The sequence below is a fragment of the Rhinatrema bivittatum genome, chromosome 4 (genome assembly GCF_901001135.1).
Source record: "Rhinatrema bivittatum chromosome 4, aRhiBiv1.1, whole genome shotgun sequence".
NCBI lineage: Eukaryota > Metazoa > Chordata > Amphibia > Gymnophiona > Rhinatrematidae > Rhinatrema > Rhinatrema bivittatum.
Genome location: NC_042618.1, coordinates 234098970 through 234112066, shown reverse-complemented (window position 1 = coordinate 234112066; position 13097 = coordinate 234098970). Strand labels below are relative to the sequence as shown.

Here is a 13097-nt window from a genome sequence, read left to right as displayed (position 1 = left end):
ATCAGAAATCTCCCCACCGGGAACCCCCCAACCATGAGCCCTCATAAAGAATAAGAAGCCAGCGAGCTGCCTATAAACCGCCAACCTAGAATCACCCAACTCTCTAGCCTTCTCTACAAACCTCAACAGTAACTCGACAGAAACCGGGCCCCACTGCCAGCCCTGACTTGCCAAGAAGGACACCACCTTGTTTGCGGACTTCACATAGCAATTCCATGTGGAAGGAGCTAGCGTTTGCCCGGAGCAACATCCATGCTTCTGGGTGCTGAAACTCCAGAGGAAAGATGGCACTGACGTTCCCTGCAGATCCGCTTCTGGTGTGAGCTCCTGAAACAAGGTCCACTTGCAACGAGAAACAGAATCAGCGATAGTTAGCCACACCGGGGGCATGCCTAGCCCATCCCGTGATGTTCCACCCCATGCAACGCAACACAAACTCACACAGCAATTCTGAAACCAGTATACACTTAGTTGCCCTTTTGTTGATTACTTCTACCACCCCCAGGTTATCGCACCAAAAGTCCACCTTTCTGTCCCACATTCGCGCACACCAAAGGACTACAGAGACCACGATCGGAAACAGTTCTAAGAAGGTAACGTTTTTTATAACACCAGCCTCCCGCTAATCCTCTGGCCAAACATCTGCACAACATAAGCCCCCGGAAATAAGCCCCAAATCCCACCGAACCTGCCGCATCGGTAAATAGCTCCACAGCATGATTAGATACCGCCTCACCTTGCCACAGCGAGCACCCATTGAAATCAGCCAAAAAACGGTCCCAAATCAACAAGTCTTCACGCAACCGCAGAGTATTGCGGATCCGATGCTCACTTTTATGAAATCTGGTCATACTATGACTCAGCCTTCAGAGAAACACCCTGGCCATAGGGATCACGAGACACGCAATTAAGGCTCCCCACCAACGACTGCATCTGACGCAGTGTCAGTTTCTTGGCCCATACCGCCCGGGAGACATCCCGTAACATTGCTACTTTAGTAGCCGGCAGTCGTGAAGTCATTTCGACTGAGTCCAACTCGATGCCCAGGAAGGCCAAATGAGTACAAGGACCCTCTGTCTTAACTTCGGCTATGGGAATCCCAAATTTTGCTGCTGTACTCTGAAAAAACTGCAACAACTGTAAACATGTGGCCGAAGACGCCTCCCCCACAATCAGGAAGTCATCCAATTAATGAACAAGGCTAGCAATCCCAGCTCTTTCCGCCACCACCCAATGTACAAAGGAGCTAAAGGCCTCAAAATAGGCATACGCGATGGAACATCCCATAAGCAGACACCTATTGAAGTAAAATTCCTCCTGAAATCGAAAACCCAGCAACAGAAAACATTCGGGGTGGATCGGGAGAAGCCTGAAGGCAGACTCTATGTCCACCTTGGCCATCAAGGCCTCCACGCCACAACGACGGACCATCGCCACCGCCAACTCGAAGGACATGTACCTCACCGTACAGAGATCTTTCGGGATGTAATCATTTACTGACTTACCCTCCAGGAAGGAAAGGTTGTGAATCACCCGGAACTTATCCGGATCCTTCTTCGGAACCACTGCCAAAGGGGGAAAAAACCATATCATCCAATGGCGGAACCGAGAAAGGACCCCCAATCCGTCCCAGAGCAATCTCACTTTTCAATTTGGCCCTGACCACGAGAGCCAATTTGTGAACTGACTGACAATTTCGGTTCCCACCCACCCCTACCGGTCCCTCAAAAGGGATACGAAAACTCTATTTATTTATTTATTTATTTGTTTGTTTATTTACCATTTTTTATATACTGTCGCTCAAAAATCTATCGAAACGGTTTACAACAAATAAAATCAATAAAACATAAATTATAAAAATTAACATAAAATTTAACTTAAAACTGTCATTCTCTACATGAAATTTCTAATAATCCTAAAATATTTCTAAAAACATAGCCCCTATCATGTCCTACATCACTCCAGGTTCTCCTTCAGTGTGTAAAACCTAACTAAAATCCTTATAAATTCTTAAAAAAGAAAAAACTCCCATCCTAACCTATATCATTCCAGTCTACTTCTTCAATACATCAAACATGTCTAAAATTGTTAACCACTATAGGTTTTTAAAATACTCAACTTTTCAAAAAACTAAAATCGATCCCAATATTTACATCAGTATATTACATTAAACTGTATAGGCTTTATTGAAGAACTAGGTCTTGAGTTCCCGCTTAAACTTTTTAAAGTTTGATTCTAGCCTCAGTGGAGTTGGAAGTGAGTTCCAAATTCCTGGGCCCGCCAAGGATAGCGCTCTTTCTCTAACTTGATTAGATGTGCTGACTGGACTGTTGGTAAAGAAAGCAAGCCCTTATTTGCTGAGCGCAAATTCCTTTGAGGAACATGTAATTTTATAGCTGCATTCAGCCAGTCCACCTGGTCTGCAAAAATTAATTTATATAGCATATACATCGTCTTTAATTTAATGCGGTACTCTATTGGAAGCCAGTGCAATTTAACTAGTATAGGTGTAATATGTTTGTTCTTGCTTACCCCTGTCAGGACTCTAGCTGCCGCATTCTGCAATACCTGCAATGGGCGGATAGTAGATATCGGTAGTCCCAACAAGAGGGAGTTACAGTAATCCAGGCTACCGAATATAAGGGCCTGCAATACTGTGCGGAAATCATTAGATTCAAGCAATGGCTTTAACCTTCTTAACATCAACAATTTTGCATAGCCCTCTGACATTTGCTAGAATATGCTTTTTAAAAGTAAATTCTGGGTCAATTATGAAGCCTAGATCCCTAATTGATTCTTAAAATTGTAAAGAAATATTATCCTGAAGTTTTATCTGGCTTATGTCTCTAGAAGAAAGTTTCCTTTCCAGTATGATTACCTCTGTTTTTTCCATATTGAGTACAATCCTCAACTGGTCTAGCACCTGTTTAATGGCTTTCAGATATATAGATAGAAGTTTACATGTATCCTCTACTGAAGTTTCTATTGGTAGTAAAATTTGTATGTCATCTTCATACAAAAAATATTTTAGTCCCAAACCAGATAACAAGCTACAAATTGGCAACATGTAGATGTTAAACAGTGGGGGCGATAATGCAGAACCCTGCGGGACTCCTGTATTCAGGTACAATTTACTGGAACATGTATTCTTTACTGTTCAAAACCACCCCACAAAAGATGAGCGTCCTCCACTTTTGGATACCTAGCCAGCCATGACACCATGGCTCCCAAACGGTCAGGGGTAGGAGCTGCCCTCGAAATTTCACTTAAGGGGGTTTTTAGGGATGACCCCGCCCCCAGACCCACCACCCACTCGCTTTGGACACTTGGAGGCAGGGTGGCCCAGTCTGCAAATGGAACATGCATGTTTGAACTTGCAATCGGGAAAATTGCAAGCCTGCGATTATACTTCCAACAGACATCTGGGAAGGCGACCCCAGCTCGATTGCCACCCGCTGGGCCCGCCCCGGACCAAAAGGGCCACACTCCGGATACACTAGAGAGCCTCCCCACATCAGAGGACCCATCTGGGTCAACCACAGGCCAACATCCCTGATTTCTCAAGCCATGTACTTATTTTCCTCCATTAAGTCGCGGAAGCGCTCATCATAATTGAGCCACAACCACCCCTCGTACACCCGGCTGGCATCCAGAATGGCATCAACGTAAGTCAATAATGGCCCATACTGGGTAGGGTCACGATGACCCACCACACTGGCCAGCCGAAGGAAAGATCCAATGAGGCACATTAAGCACCACCCGGCGATCCCCACCTTGCGGCCTATCACCCCCATGCCGACGTTTCTTCTCTTTCCTCTTCCCCCGATGGCCCTCAAGCAGCGTGAAGATTTCTATGTACTTCCGCTGCCCAATCTTGCAATGAAGGGATTTCGGAACATCCTCCCACAGTTCTGATAAGCTAACGAGCGCAGGAGACCCTCTTTTCAGAGTTGTACCCGCAACCCCCCCCCTTGAGGACCCATGCCCCGCTCCGAAGCCTCGGATGAGTCTGAAGAAGAAGAGGAAGAAGCAGAAGAGTTGGAAAGGGAACGCTTCTTCTTGCGCCGAGACTTTGCACGCTTCTTTGGGGCCCCAGCACTAGCAGCCATAGGCTCCAGAATCCCAACCTGAGGAGCAACAGAAAAATAGCTTGCGCCAACGACAGGCGGAATAACACCCCCGCCCGACGCCGTTAACTCACCACTTGGACCGCTGGTACTGCCGGATTCAACAGAAGCTGGAACCACAGAACCAAGCACACTCTGTCCACTGGCCGGACCACTCATGCCAGATGGCGGCTCTGCGGGTCTTGGGATGTTGGTAGCTGCAGAGAGAGGATCATTATGCCACTCCTCCCGGCACAAAAGTCCTGGACCGTCCTCCAGCTCTTCCTCCGGAGGAACCTGCCGATACAGAGAAGAAGCAGCAGCCGCAGGCCCCGCAGACCCGAAACCAACCGCACTCACCCGTGCCCCCTCAAAGTAAGGCCTACCCTGCGAGCCCCCCCCCCCCCCGAAGGGACCGGGGCCTGAGCACCACGCCAAGGACCTGAATAGACACCCCAGGGAGGATCCGAAGGAGCAGGGAACCATCCGGATGGACCACCGTACCACGACGGCGAGGGGCCCTCCAACCAGGCAGGAAAATATGGACCCCAGCCTTGCTCTGCACCCCCTGCCAGCGGTCCCCCACGTAGCACCTGGAGACAGATTCACCCCCGAAGCCCCAGGAGAACCCACGCCGGGGGAACCTGAGGGAGCTCACCCAGGAGGCCCAAAAGGGGGAGCCGACCACTGGCTTCGCCCCAATCCCTAACAAAATTGTCCCCAACTCCCCCCAGCCCTGGATCGAGCCCAGCGCTGAGCCTAGGCACCAGGGGAGGCAGCATAGCCTCAACCGCCGCAGCTCTGCTCATTACAGCACCGGACAGCTCCGAGTGCACAAGCACAGGAGTTGCCGGCTGCTGTGAATTATCGCAGGACAAAGGGGAAGGACAGGGACACAACCAAGCCTCAGCATCTTCCCAATCGATGCAACCTCCCCCCCCCCCCCCCGCCCTCACCCGGGAATGGGAAACTCCGACCCCCCCTTGCTGCGCCCGCCCCCAAACTCACTGCCGGCCCGATCGCCTCTGCTCCAGTATCGCAGCCGCGCTCATCGGGCACCACGCCCTCCATCTCTCCTGCCGCCATCGCAGCCTCCTCGGACGTCATCGCCGCATGATTCGCCAACGACAAGGCTGCAACCTGGAACCACCACCGCCGCACCTGCAATTGGAACCGGCCACAAACGAAGAAAAACCTCCCCACTGGAGCCCCGTTGCAGTACCAAAAGCCCAGCTGAAAGAGGGACTGAACCAAGGAAGTCGGGTAATCGCTCTAACAGCTCCTCCCCCCCCTCCCCCCCCCACTGAACCACCGTAGGAGTCAATCGACTCCCGCCATGATGTGGTTCAAACGAACCACTAATCCCCTAGCAGCAGCACATGAGGAGCTCAGGTGACCATCCGGTCACCTAGAGGCTCCCCTCCCTTCCGGAATGGCGCCTGCCAGGCTGGCATCCACGAGCCTGGCGCCATATTATCTTGGCCGGGCAGGCGTGAAGCCTACCCGACCTCTCAGAATTACTGTTCTCTATAAGTGCTTTGGAAGCACTGCCTAATACACAAATGATACAGCTTTCTCTTAATGGACCTGATTTTCAAAAGCGTTTACCCACATAAAGTATAGTTTTATACATGTAAATGGGCTTTAAGAAAATTGCCCCGGAGTTGAGCATAAAAGTATGTACAAAAACAATTTTGTGCTTGATTTTTTTGTAGATTAGAAATGAGGCATTCCTGGGGGCAGAGTTCAGGCAGAGAAACTATATGCATATACCGTACTTTAGACTTTCAAAAGTCTAAATGCACATAAATGTACGCATGCACATTTACACCTGTTCCCTAGCGAGTATGAATGTGTGTGCGCTGTGCTGTGCAGTGTTCAGTGTACACCTATTAATTTTCAAAGCAGACTTACCCGTTCAAGTCTGCTGTGAAACTCGGGCTCAAGTCTGCATGTACTTTCTATACGGAATGTTAGAACATTACCTCCCTGTTTATATTCGAGGAAGGAAGTTAAGCTATGCTTTGAATGGAACATGAATATGCTACCCTTCTCTCTTTCTGGTTTTTTTTGTTTTTGTTTTTTTTTTAAATTCCACTTTATAAACTCGAAGCACACAAAATTGAGCTCATTGCGTCAAAGAGCGTCACCCACCCACTTGAGTTTAAAGTAGTCAAGATGAGTTGAATACTTAGGGTGTTACATTCTTCCCCTTGACTCTGAAGTAAGTGGAGCATTTAGGAGCAGTGCCTCATTGCATCCCTCTCTTGATACTGGCCATGAAGAAGTGCAGCTGGATACTGCCTTTCCAGTCTGAGCTGCAGCTGTCAAGTCAAGCTGGAATTCAAACTGAAATGCATACAGGGGTTTATTGACCTGTTCTGTGCTGCTAGTTCAGACGCGATTCAGAGAAGCTCAGTTTAGCTGTTATCACAAAACCCAGTTCATTTTATGTGCTCTCATAGACTTATTCTAGGTTCAGAAAGAAGTTTCTTTGAGGTGGGTGCACAACCCCTTCAGTAGAGATCAAATAGAAATTGGCATCTGTAGTGGAAACCTGGGTTAAGACTTTTCCACTGGACTACTTTCATGTGAGATGGAGAGCTCTGGAGATGTATTTCTGTCTCAAGCTGTTGCTTAGAAGGGGTTTTCCTTAATCCTCCTGCCCATCACCCCCCCACCCCACACACACACTCATTAAGTCCATGTAACATTGTATGTAGAAACTGATTTAGACCTATCCAATATTTTGACAGTCTCTCCTGACCTCTGGTTATTTCCATCCCTGCTTTCTTGCCTGTTAACAGCTTGACATAGCCTTGATATTGCAGGTGTTCTGAATTTTTAAAAAGAGACTGCAGTTAACTCTTTATGATTTTATTATTCTTTTTCTTTTAAAAATATTTCACATTTGTTTACGATATTTATATTTGCAGCCCTCCACAAATATACACACCACTTGGAAACAAAGCCAGATGTTGACACTCTTCCTAGGGTAATTGCAGTCTAAGCCATTTCCCTCCATCCCCTGTTGTTTTCACTCTTGCCTTTCATGCAAAGCCAGTTCCCCCTGGGGGGTGGCTGGAGCCTTCCTGCTGGCTGAGAGACTGAGCCATATTGTCAGGATTTGACAGAGTATCTCTGAAACATCACTGAAGGTTGACTTCCGATTCCTGCAGGACCAGCGCACTTGCTGCTTTGCTGTGTTATGGATTTTGAATGGAGGAAGAACAAAAAAGGAAGCAATTTAGCTTTTATATTGTACTTTTTATGGAAGTTTTATTAAAAAAGCACGTCACTTTAAAGAAAGGTGAAGGGCAACCACTTTGAGGTGGAGAGTACCTGTTCTTCAGCATGCAGCTGGAGGAGAGATTAAGGGAAATGTTAAGAAAAAAAAGGTATTCAAGTAACTTGCTTAAGACTTCAGGTGGTAAACAAGGCATCAAAGTTAAGAGGTTGGATGGAGTAAAAGAAGGAAAAAACCTCCAGAATCATGGGATAGGAGTTTGGTTGCGTTTATTTTCAGCAACAGAGACCATTGTTTTGCGTTGTTATAGTCCATTCTCATTTATTCCATCTGACTGGCTTTTGATAAGATGGATTCTCATTAATGTATGTTTAACAAGTTGAGGATAAAAGTGCATGCATGAGAGTAAATATGTACAACAGTGCCTGGGATTGAGCAATAAACGCCTAAGAGGTGGAGGGGAATGTGTGAGCAAAGTGCCTGGGAGAGAGAGAATGAGGAGTCTGTAATCTTTCTTAATAGTTGTTCCTAGTTTATGGAATAGCCTTCCTTTGGAATTGCGAGAAGAAGTAAATTTAATGAAATTTAGGAAAAGCTAAAGACATGGTTTATGTCTGTTGACAACTAGACTTTATTGTTGATTTGCAGTTTTTGAAATTTCATGCTAATTGCAGAGTACCTTATCTATGTATTGATAGTTTGAACAGTTTATACTAGGAGGATGAGAAATTTGTAGGGGGGCTGGAATTATCTATGTTTTGTTAAATTTTTAATGATTTTGTTTTAGGTGCATGAATTTTGTACCTTGTTTAAATTGTGATTTTTGTACATCACTTTGGGCGATAGTTTTATCTGTAAAGCGATTCAGAAATGCTCTTAAATAAACAAATGCCTGAGACAGAGAGCACGAGCAAAAAGCCAATAGAGTGCCCAGGTGGGGGAGAGTGAGAAATAATCAGCATGGTGCTTGAGATGGCGAGGGCAAGAGGTAAGTAGAGTACCTTGGTGAGAGGGAAAGTTTGAAGAGTGAGTATAAAGATACCGGGCAGGGGTGAGTGATGACTGAGCAGCTAGCGTGACTTTGAGAAAGTGAGCAATAAATGAATGTCACAGTACCTGGAATGGAGAGAATGAGGGTGAGTGACATGTGAGAGGCAGGAACGACTGAGCAGCAAAGTGCTAGGGAGAGTGAGCAAGGGGTGGTGAGTAACAGAGTGCCTGGAAGGGGGAGAGTGAGTGATGAATGTCTGCTTGACTGAAAGAGCGTGAGAAATGAATGGGCAACAGTCCTAGGAGAGAGAAAAGCCAGGGGCAAGAAACAGTGCCTGGGAGGGATAGAATAACTGAGGGGGAGCAAGAAATGAATGAGTGACAGAGTGCCTTTGAGGGAGAGATGATTGAGTTAGAGAGCATGGAAGCAAGTGAGAAGATATAGATGTAAACAGTCAGGCTCATGTTTTCAGAAGTGTGGTGCTGGACTATGTCTCTGATCTTGACATTGATTCTCACTGGCAGCTGATGTTAACATGCACTTCCTCCTTTGGCGTTTAACTATGCCTCAGATATGCTCCTACTGCCCGCCAGGCTTCTCTAAACATTAAAAAGTGGCTCTACAATAATGGAGCCAGGCTGAGGAAGAGAAGCTCAGATCAGAATGGGAAAAGGGTTGGGCTTTGACTTACGTATGCTGGTATTTACAGTAACAGATTCTGTTGCTGTATCTATCCTCTATATGCTGTCTATTTAAATATGTGCATAACTTTACATTTATTCATGGATGATGATTAAAGATTTGGCAGTGAATTCAGCTGTAAACATGATTGGGCTGGAATTGTTGCCAACTGAGCTAAGGCCTATAATAATAAAAATATTGAGCTTGATTGTTAAGTAACTGTTATGCCCAGAAAAGTAAAATGGATTTTTGAAGAGCCGTTCTTTTCTCTCTCTTGATCAGGAGCGGATCATTGAGCGCCTGAAAGATCAGCGGGACCGGGATGAGCGAGAGAAACAAGAAGAGACTGACTCTTACAAGAAGGAGCTGAAGGACCTAAAGGAGAAAGTCAGTCTTCTACAGGGAGATCTATCAGAAAAAGAGGTGAGTTGCCATCTTCTCCAATAGCAAATGGAACGACCCTCTTTCCACCACCCTCTTCTTAATTTGTTGTTCACGTTATGGGATGTGAAGAGAAGAGATAGCAATACCGAATGTTCTGAGTATTTGTAATTGTCAGCCAGCAGCACTCTAGTGAAGGTGCACACTTACTAGAACCTCTCTGTGACTTTCCACTTGTATAATAAGAGTTGAACTGGTTTCAGGCCTGCGAATTTAATTCCATTTTATATGAGCCTGGTGTTCAAAATAGAAATTGCTCTACACTTCCAGTTTGTGAGTTTATAAATGTAGTAGATGCTGTAATTAATGTTTTATGGAATGACAAGATAAGACCGAGAAATAGTCCTCAACCAGATCCGTGGGAATCCTCTGACCAGTCTGATTTTCCAGATATGCAGTGTGAATATACATGAAATATATTTGCATACACTAGAGACAGTTCATACAAAAATCTCATGCATATCCATCGTGTGTATCCTGAAAAACCAGACTGGTCGGAGATTTTCAAGGCGCAAGTTAAGGACCACAGTTGCAAAGCTTTGCAGTTTTATCTCACTTAAAAATCGCTACATAATTTTTTTTTTTATGATGAAACGTAACCTTAATCTCAGTAGAGATATAAAACTTTTGTTTTCACAAATGTATGTGGGGGGGTGGTTTTTGTTTTGATTTTTATTTTTTTGGGTGGGTGCTTATTTGTTCTGTTGCTGAAATTATGGAAGCAGACACCCAGCCTATCAGAGGAATGACCACACTCTTACCCACAGAAATTGATACGGTATGCATAAGAAACAAGGAGGTATCTGCCAGTCCAGCAGTTTTATTGGGTGAATGCTGGACTATTTTGTTTTGAAAATGTGTTATGGTACTGGACTAGGAATCACTTTCCTTCAGATTTAGGCTGGCGGAGCAAGGTTAGGGAGTGACAAAGGTTTTATTCACAGGTACAGATGGAACTCTAATATGTAATCATAGAAAATATAATGAATACATACATCTAAACTGTGTGTTCCAAGCAGATCCCGCTGCAGATTTAGCTTCCCTTCTTTTTATTTTTTTTAAAGATGGTGATCTTGGGGAGGGGAGCTGTCTGGATAGCACATTGAGAAGAAAGTATGTAGGAAAGGATGAATTTGCAAATGCTCTTCAGATTCCCCTACACACACTCATAACCACTGCTCAGTCCCCCCCCCCCCCCCCCATCCCCGTCCCCCCCATCACCTCATACTGCTGCTCCCGCTCAGGTGCTTTTCCTCTCCCCACCTCATACCATTACAACTTCTTCTCGGGTCTTGACCACTCTGTTCCCCTGACGGGTACTCATACCACTGCCAGGTATTTATTTATTTTATTTCTCTCTTTTTCTAGGCCACCATTCTCTTCCTGCACTTACTCCCTCACCTCCCACCTTAACACTGCCATGTCCTGTCATCCGGTGCCCCGCCCCCCCATACTATCCCTGCCACTGCCCCCTCAGGTTCTCCCCCTCCTGCTTCCATTTCTCTATAAAATACATACAGACTTCCTTTGCTGCTGCTGAACGTTTTCCTTGTGTCAGCCCCTGCTGCCTATATTTTCTTCAGACCCTGGCAGCAGCCCCAGCTGGCACTTGCTTGCCTGCCTCCTGTTCACTGCGGTTCACTTTTCCTGCAGGAGGCTTCTTTGATGGATCCAAAACACATACACAAGTGCATTAACTTAGCATTATGACATTCCTTATATCCAGCAACCCTTGCATAGTGGTGGCTTCAGAAATGTTTGTGTAGCAGGATAGACAGGGCACAGCGAACTTCAGAGTGGGCAAGTGTCTTTCCTTTTAATCAATCAAAGTGGTCCAGCCAGACTGGAAGGCAGCTGTGGGGCAAGCTCATTGTCTCTGTCCCCCCTTCCCTGGCTCTGCTGTGCCCTGCCTTTGCAGCAGGAAACACAAGAAATTAAGATTTGTAATTAACTGGGAAAAAAAAAAAGAGAAATTTCTTTCAAAAGCTGTTTACTGGCCAGATACTAGCAAATTTAAAATTATAAAACCTACATCAAGGTGGATTCTTGATAAGCCAGCAATCAAGTGACTAAATTTTGGAAAAAAGGTTTTGATGGCACTATCCCTTTAAAATATAGCAATATAAATTCTTTGAAAGAGAAAATAGTTTAATATTAAAGTTTTACTTTTTTCTGTAATTTTAAGCTTGGCTTGTATCAAAGTTGTCTCCCGAATAGCCATCTGAGCCCTTGGTTCAAAGTTCTCTCTTTCCATGAGGCTTTGCTAGAGAGTTAGGGGCATCCATGTGTAACCCCCTTTTTTGATGGATGTCCTGAATATAGGGATACACAAATTGTACCGGGGGCCACAAACTCCTTTTCTCTATCTCTTCCCACAGGGCCCGAGTGCTGGGGTCCTTTCTGCCAGCATTGTGGGGGAGGGAAAGGGAGTATTCAAACTCCGAGGCCAAACCAGGTGGGAACACCTAATCTCTCACTCTTTATTTCCTCAGATGTACCCTCAGTTGGGATGTCCTTACTTTAGGGGCACTTTGTATTCTCAGGGAGGAGGAATAGCCTAGTGGTTAGAGCAGTGTCCTATGAACCAGGAGACCAGGAGACCTCCTGTCGCTCCTTGTGACCTTGGGCAAGTCACTTTGTATTCTCAGGGAGGCGGAATAGCCTAGTGGTTAGAGCAGTGGACTACAGACCAGGGTTCGAGTCCCGCTGTTGCTCCTTGTGACCTTGGGCAAGTCACTTTCCCCTCCATTGCCTCAGGTACAAAAACTTAGCCCTCTGGGGATAGAGAAATACCTACAGTACCTGAATGTAAACCGATGTGATATCTCAATTGAGATTTAATGTCTGTATATAAAAATAATAAATAAATAAAATAGTTGACACTGGACATGCTGGTGGGGTGTTTCAACAAAAATGTTACTGCAATCAGGAATTTCTTCAATCCAGTTAGCAACAAAAACCTCAAATTGATCTTCGCAACATTCCTTGTTTAATTTTTCTTGATTACCTAGCTTCATATCTTGTAACCGGAGCTCTGAATCTGCATTTGTGCTTTTTTTCCTTGACTATCAACTGTGTTGGTTGGTTTAAATAAAATCAAAAATAAATCCTGCTGCACCACTCCTCGTGCTCTACCTGCTTTTATGCAGGTTGCTGACCAGTCAATCTCACTGGAAGTGCCTACAAGAGTTGGTCTGCCAACTCCTACTTCCTCCGCAAATCCTAACCCAATGCTTGAGCTAGGAACCAACTGGATAGTGGAGACCTAGAGGGTTCCTACACATGTTTAAAATACTTGGAAATAACTCCAGATTTACTGAAGAAAGCATAATTTTAAAATAAAAGTAATGTTCTGCTGCTTAGGTTTGTGTCCCTACATTTTAACACTTATCATGAGCTGAAGTACTGTTGTAATTTAAAATGTGTGTGTATATATTTATATAGGGAGGAGGAATAGCCTAGTGGTTAGAGCAGTGGGCTACGAACCAGGAGACGAGCGTTCAATTCCCGCTGTCGCTCCTTGTGACCTTGGGCAAATCACTTTACCTTCCATTGCCTCAGGTACAAAATTTAGATTGTAAGCCCTCTGGGGATAGAGAAATACCTATAGTACCTGAATGTAAACCGATGT

General features: G+C 45.4%; 1 protein-coding gene across 15 annotated transcripts in view; it reads left to right on the top strand.

Annotated features, from left to right (window-relative positions):
• ERC1 (ELKS/RAB6-interacting/CAST family member 1) overlaps positions 1–13097 on the top strand; it is a 1001239-nt gene that overhangs the window by 376459 nt on the left and 611683 nt on the right. For all 15 annotated transcript variants that reach the window (XM_029599916.1, XM_029599915.1, XM_029599914.1 and 12 more), the window contains one exon: positions 9308–9448. In XM_029599916.1, coding sequence (XP_029455776.1) covers positions 9308–9448 — 141 coding nt within the window. The remainder of the gene's footprint in view (positions 1–9307; positions 9449–13097) is intronic.